The sequence below is a fragment of the Amphimedon queenslandica genome, unplaced genomic scaffold, assembly GCF_000090795.2.
Source record: "Amphimedon queenslandica unplaced genomic scaffold, v1.1 AMPQUscaffold_12479, whole genome shotgun sequence".
Taxonomy (NCBI): domain Eukaryota; kingdom Metazoa; phylum Porifera; class Demospongiae; order Haplosclerida; family Niphatidae; genus Amphimedon; species Amphimedon queenslandica.
Genome location: NW_003547284.1, coordinates 944 through 8,639, shown reverse-complemented (window position 1 = coordinate 8,639; position 7,696 = coordinate 944). Strand labels below are relative to the sequence as shown.

The 7,696-nt window shown below is 32.9% G+C and overlaps 1 protein-coding gene across 1 annotated transcript; it reads left to right on the top strand.

Moving 5' to 3' along the window:
• The first annotated feature begins 5,885 nt into the window (after window positions 1–5,885).
• On the top strand, window positions 5,886–6,782 carry LOC109587691 (uncharacterized). Its single transcript, XM_020003913.1, has 4 exons — window positions 5,886–6,235; window positions 6,296–6,452; window positions 6,508–6,543; window positions 6,587–6,782. Exons 1-4 carry the CDS (start codon window positions 5,986–5,988, stop codon window positions 6,720–6,722), a joined length of 579 nt encoding a protein of 192 aa, XP_019859472.1. The 5' UTR covers window positions 5,886–5,985; the 3' UTR covers window positions 6,723–6,782.
• The last annotated feature ends 914 nt before the right edge of the window (window positions 6,783–7,696 follow it).

Genomic DNA, 7,696 nt, shown 5'->3' with positions numbered 1-7,696 from the left:
TCAGTATTGTTATTAACATCTACTGCTTTATAAGGTATAGTTTACATGTTTTTATGTGGTACAATAATTGTTTTTGATAGAAAGAAGAGTTCATATGCTGTTAATAAGCAAACAAAGTTAGTTTATTCTATTATTTCAAGCTATTCACTACTTTAATAGAGCTAATGATGATATTGCAATGCAAGTATGTGAACCATATGAAATTCACAAGTCTAAACAAAGTGAAGAGAATGAAGGAGTCTATGATGAATGTCAAACATCACTTGATGATGTTTATGAACGTATGCCACAATAAATGTACTAGAATTACTTAATATACTAAATAGTGTTGTTCTAGTTCCGAAGAACTAGAACAACACTAGTACTAAAGTAACTCGTTAGGCATTTTCACTAGTTCTAGTCCAGCAATTAATTTTATTTTTCATATAATTATACATTACATAGTTTGTGTGATAAAAGAAAATACAATTTTAGTACTGCATTTAATAATCTTTGTGTAGTCTTGAGAATGTGGCACAAAATTTAACGAGAGAAGGAAAGTATATGCAAATTAATATAAAGACTTATATACTTACCAAAATTTCATTCTAGCCAGTGGTTAGCATTGATTACATGATTCTCTTAATTGTATGATTCCACAATGACTTTCTACCAACTCTCAACTGATACATGTATGCATGTGTTGATACAGTTGCTTCAAGGTTTAATAACAAGCATCTTGTACTATATTACAGGATATTTTGTCAAAAATTTTGAGAATAAATTCTCCATTAAAAAATGATTGATGCATATAAATGTTTTTTATGTTATACAGAAAATTTGAGATGATTTTAAATTTTTAATCAACTTGAATTTTTCTAAAATTTTAATCACACTTGGATTATTCATGCATTGTCCTTTGTCAAATTTTACCAAAAATGAAAAAGAGAGATTTAAACTTGCACCAAAATTGGGCCAAATTCCCATAATTCCCATAATAGATTGTACAGGATCCTTTGTCAAATTTCTCCAAAATTAAAAAAATTCTTCATTATTATAATTTACCTGATACATTATACATGTTCTTACGTTGTGTTTCAATTTTGAGCTGATTCCAATAACATTGTGATTCTTTACAAATTTTTACAGTTGGTACCCAATAATTAAATTGCATGTATACATATACAGTCAAGCTCCTTTATGCAGTGGACAGACCCAATAATACTGTCCTGCATGATCATGAAAGTGATCTTGTTTCAGAATGTAATTAATAATATTGTATTGGTCTTTGCTGAGTCCGTAAGTACATAATCAAACTGAATTAATTTTCTTTTAGAGTCTTCAAGAGGATTTATTAATGTAATAGCATGTCTACTGTTCTGGATTATCGCTGGTGTCTGCTTGTCTATCTCCTCCTCTTTAATTTAATTTAATTTAATTTGATGATGATTTTACAAAATGAGAACAAATATAGAGTACAGGACGAGAGAGAGAGAGAGGGATAGACAATTAAGGAATAGAGGCATCTTGAAAGGATAACCACAAGAGCTGCTGATACCAAAAGATAAAATATAATGATAAATATATAGTACTGTTAGGACTTGTGTGTGCAAGCAAGCATGAACAAAAAGAAAATTAGAATTACAGCAGCATGATTAATGAAACATAATACAATTAAAATAAAGAAAATGAAGTGAAATAAAGTACATAATAAAAGTGGGCTATTAAGGAATAATAATGACATACATAATGTATACAGTTATATAGAAGAATGAGAATATGAATGGTCTAACTCTAATGACAACATTAAGCCATTTTCACACTTTCTTCCAGTCCAAATGAATGAACATTTAACTTAACTGGAAATTAAAAACTGCTCAAGAGATCTGCCTAAGTGCAAAGGGGCTGTTTTGTACTTTCCAGACTAAATATGGTGTGAACTGAAGACATTATGTACTTCCTGATTGATACAAAACTTTAGCATACATTACGTCTGTCACAATAAACTTGTTATTGTTTTGAATTTAAGGAAATTAAGTAAACAAAATATTGACATGTATATCTTAGGCACCTTATTTATGTAAAAGAAAACTGGCATAAAAATATAGCTTTAATTTGTCAGAAATAGCAGTACTGGTTCACAACTGTTGAAATGGCAGTATCAGGAGTGATCATTGTCTTCTTGTTGAGTGTCAGTGAAGTTATTAGTCAGTTATGTCCACCTTCCTCAGGTAAGACACTGGATGTGTATAATAACAACTGTATAGGTTTTTATAGGTATCTACCTGACCAGATCTTATGCAGGAACCTGCTATCCTAATGGATCATATTTTTGGGATAGTACTGTCAATGCAGTTACTGAAGCTATATCATGTGTGTTACCTGGTACTAGTCTAACTACTGGTCAGTGGGTTAGAGTTGCTGATCCTGATGATCCTGTTGACTGTAACAGTAATAGTGCCAGTGATCCTTTTCTTTGTACTAATGTCACTTCACCTAATGCTACTCTCAATCTTTATCTTGCTCAGTCACTATCAGCAGCTCAAGAAGGCTGGTACAAGTGTTATCTACCCGCTCATTGTTCAGATCCTAACACTAGCATCATCTTTGCTAATATATTCAGTAAGAGGAGACCACAATCACTTACTGATGTAATAATTTTCATATGTAGGATTTGCTGAGATAGAATCATTTACTGTTGCTGATCTTCTTTTTGATATGACAGTATATCCTCAGGAATACAAACTGAATTGTACAAAAATTGGACACTATGGTTATGGTATTAGTATGAGCATTAATAGTACTGCACTGGCTAATTATACTAATTGTAAGGATCGAATTAGTAATTGTCCTGGTACTGTGTTACTTAGTGATACCAACACAGTGAGCTATATTGTTGATATCACATGGGATGGAATGACTGTCAGTAGTGGATCAATCAGTCAATTAACCACTGGAGATCAAATGTATCAGTGTGTACTGGATAATCCTAGTGGTGCTGATAGAACATGTACTTTAATCATAAAAGGTAAATGATAAGGATACACTAATAATTATGTACACATGTCTCCCTTTAAGTTCCAGCAACTGCTCCCTCTTCTCTTACTGAGGTCAACAAGACAGCTACCACTATCACTGTCAGTTGGACTGCACTTGATTCATCTGATGCTGATGGATATGTAGTCAATGTCACTAGTGACACAGACACTGTGCAGACAGTACAGGTGGAGGGAAGTAGTAATAATACGATCACACTGAATGGACTGAGAGAACTGACATTTTATAGCATCACAGTCAGAGCCTATCAACAATTACTGGGACCTGCTAGTACAATCAGTGTCTTTACTCATATTTGTCAGCAAGAAGGTATTTTATTTCAATATAAGTTAATGGATTTGTAAGTAATGATCTGATAGAAATCTACCTGATGCATAATAGAAACTGTTATCCTAATGGATCATATTTTTGGGATAGTAGTGTCAATGCAGCAAATGAAGCTATATCATGTGTGTTACCTGGTACTAGTCTAACTACTGGTCAGTGGGTTAGAGTAGCTGATCCTGATGATCCTGTTGACTGTAACAGTAATAGTGCCAGTGATCCTTTTCGTTGCACTACTGTAACTTCACCTGCTACTCTCAATCTTTATCTTGCTCAGGGACTATCAGAAGCTCAAGAAGGCTGGTACAAGTGTTGTCTACCCACTGATTGTTCAAATTCTAACACTAACATCATCTTTGCTAATATATTCAGTAAAAGGATGTTGGTAGTCACTCACTGATGTAATAATTAATATTTTATTTGTAGGATTTGCAGAGATAAAATCATTTATTGCCATTGCTGATTTTTCTTCTGATATGACAGTATATCCTCAGGAATACAAACTAAATTGTACTAAAATTGGATACTATGGTTATGGTATTAGTATGAGCATTAATAGTACTGCACTGGCTAATTATACTAATTGTGAAGATCGAATTAGTAATTGTCCTGGTACTGTGTTAGTTAGTGATACCAACACAGTGAGCTATATTGTTGATATCACATGGGATGGAATGAAAGTCAGTAGTGGATCAATCAGTCAATCAACCACTGGAGATCAAATGTATCAGTGTGTAGTGGATAATCCTAGTGGTGCTGATGATAGAGTACGTACTTTAACCATAAAAGGTAAATGATAAGGATACACTAATAATTATGTACACATGTCTCCCTTTAAGTTCCAGCAACTGCTCCCTCTTCTCTTACTGAGGTCAACAAGACAGCTACCACTATCACTGTCAGTTGGACTGCACTTGATTCATCTGATGCTGATGGATATGTAGTCAATGTCACTAGTGACACAGACACTGTCCAGACAGTACAGGTGGAGGGAAGTAGTAATAATACAATCACACTGAATGGAATGAATAAAGGAACAATGTATAACATCACAGTCAGAGCCTATCAAGAACTATTAGGACCTGCTAGTAGTGCAATCAGTGTACAGACCTTACCAGGTATTGCTACTGCACCTTTTAATGTTGTTCATGTATTTCTAGTTATTAATTCAATCAATCGGACACTAGTCTCATCCATTACACAACTCAATAACACTCAATATTGTATTGATTGTCTCACAACTACTGATATAAATCCTTTAACTGATGTTTACTGGTTAGTGAATGGAGTAATGAAGAGTAACTCAATGTATACTTTAATTGATGTCCTGACATACAACAACACACTACTGGTATATCCTGATCCACTGGGAGTCTCAGTTAATGTTACCTGTATAGCAATGATTGGAGGAGTCAACTACAGTCAATCTGTGATATTACATGGTATGATTATCTTTAATCAATAGTAGATACCTTTGTCTCTTTTATAGCTCCTAGTGGTCCTCCAAATAATGTGAGAGGGTTTATATTAAATGATACTAGTATCAAAGTGAACTGGACCAATTCATCAGAGACTAATGGATATGTGATTGAGTATACTACTGGAGGTGTAACCAGGAATGTAGTATCTACTAGTGAAGATGAAATTGTACTAACAAATCTCTCACCAATGAGTACTTATACCATCAGTGTGTACTCATATATAGATCTTCCTTCAGTTAATAGTACAGTAACAGTGTTAAGATTCAATGGTGAGTTATTATCATTGAGAGAGTGTAATTGATATCTGATCTAGTTCCTAGTCCAGTAACTAGTCTCTCAGTATCTAATGTCTCAATCACTGGTATTACAGTGAACTGGACTATTCCCAGTAGTGACAACTATGTGACATACTACACCATCTCCTATACTCCATCTTGTCCCCAGTTATCATCAGTGAATGAGACAGTCTCTGTTGCTCCTCATCAGTCCACTACAACATGCAGTTATACATTAATAGGTCTGTACAGTGGAATGAACTATACCATCACAGTGAGAGCTGGTAATGTACTAGGAGGATCTGATCCTTCTTCAATTAGTGATGATACAGTATCATCAAGTGGTATGCATGCTATATGTATATATTTAAATCTTATATATTTTTTGCATAGTTCCTACTGGAGTACCTAATTCATTGTCTTTGTTACAACCAATCAATAATCTCACTTGGAATGAGGTCAATTGTTCAGAGCGCAATGGTCTAATCACAGGCTATAATACAGTGATTGTCAGTAACAGTAGTATCACATACAACCTCACCAGTACTGAGAGATATATCATATTGAATGATCTAGTATTTGGTACTGAGTATAACATCAGTGTAGCTGCTGTCAATTCTGTTGGAAGAGGTCCCTTCAGTGATCCTATTGAAGTAGAAATTGGAATAGGTATGTATTTATTATACTATATCAGTTCAGTGAGAATGTGTCTTTATTTAGTACCTGGTCCAGTTGGTTCAGTATCCAGTATCATGGGCACTACATGGGCTGTTATCTCATGGAGTGTACCTAGTTATATTCCATCAGGCTATCCCATTATCACATTTGAGATAGGATATCATATCTTACAGTCTGCAGGTGCCTGTTTGATGGTACATGATGTTAACATTAATATTCAAATGTTTCGGTTTTCTAATTCAACCAACCACAATACATTTATTAACATTACTGGTCTTAATGATATGTCCTGTTATATTTTTGGTGTACGTGCATACACTGTTAATGGATATGGAGAATGGACAGTTATTGCTAATGAGACATTAACACTACCACCACAGCCTTCACCTAGCACAATGTCCACAGTTTATACTAGTTCATCTACTGGGTATTGTTCAATAAGTAAGTAGATTATTATAATTAATTTTTTTGCATTTATGTTTGCTCATGCATCTTATACAGCATGTCCTTGCACTTCAGTCTCTAATGCTACTCCAGTTTCAGTAATCCCATCAACTAGTGATGCATCTAATAGTATTATTGCTCTTAGTGTGTTAGTGGGTATATTGTGTGGTCTACTAACTGTCAGTGTTATTGTTCATATCTGCTGCTTTATAAGGTATATTTTACATAATTGTTATGTGGTATGACAATTGTTATTGTTTTTATTATAGAAAGAAGAATTCATACACTGTTAATAAGCAAACAAAGTTAGTTTATTCTATTATTTTAAGCTATTCACTTCTTTATTAGAGCTGATGATGATATTTCAATGCAATTATGTGAACCATATGAAATTCACAAGTCTAAACAAAGTGAAGAGAATGAAGGAGTCTATGATGAATGTCAAACATCACCTGATGATGTTTATGAACGTATGCCACAATAAATGTACTAGAATTACTTAATATACTAAAGTAACTCGTTAGGCATTTTCACTAGTTCTAGTCCAGCAATTAATTTTATTTTTCATATAATTATACATTACATAGTTTGTGTGATAAAAGATAATACAATTTTAGGACTGCATTTAATAATCTTTGTGTAGTCTTGAGAATGTGGCACAAAATTTAACGAGAGAAGGAAAGTATATGCAAATTAATAGAAAGACTTATATACTTACCAAAATTTCATTCTAGTCAGTGGTTTGGTATTAATCACATGATTCTTCTAATGGTATGATTCCACAATGACTTTCTACCAACATCTCAACTAATACATGTATGCATGTGTTGATATAGTTGCTTCAAGGTTTAATAACAATCATCTTGTACTATTATATTACAGGATATTTTGTCAAAAATTTTGAGAATAAATTCTCCATTAAAAAATGATTGATGCATATAAATGTTTTTTATGTTATACAGAAAATTTGAGATGATTTTAAATTTTTAATCAAACTTGGATTTTTCTAAAATTTTAATCACACTTGGATTATTCATACATTATCCTTTGTCACATTTCACCAAAAATGAAAAAGAGAGAAATTTTTATTTTTATAATTTTCTTGATGTTCTTATGTTGTTTTGTAATTTGAAGCTGACTCTACTTACATTTAGAATTCTTATAAATTTTTTAACTTGCACCAAAATTGGGCCAAATTCCCATAATAGATCGTACAGGATCCTTGGTCAAATTTCACTGAAATTAAAAAAAATTCTTCATTATCATAATTTACCTGATACATTATACATGTATACATGTTCTTACATTGTGTTTTAATTTTGAACTGATTCCAATAACATTTTGATTCTTTACAAATTTTTACAGTTGGTACCCAATAATTAAACTGCATATATACATATACAATCAACTCCTCTATGCAGTGGACGGACCCAATAATACTGTCCTGCATGATCATGA

What these genes read in the sequence shown, in the direction of transcription:
- LOC109587691 (XM_020003913.1), top strand. Translation starts at nt 5,986, where the DNA reads ATGGTACATGATGTTAACATTAATATTCAAATGTTTCGGTTTTCTAAT. An exon ending in TACTGGGTATTGTTCAATAA is followed by an intron (nt 6,236 to 6,295) that starts GTAAGTAGATTA and finishes CATCTTATACAG; the next exon opens with CATGTCCTTGCACTTCAGTC. An exon ending in CATATCTGCTGCTTTATAAG is followed by an intron (nt 6,453 to 6,507) that starts GTATATTTTACA and finishes TTTTTATTATAG; the next exon opens with AAAGAAGAATTCATACACTG.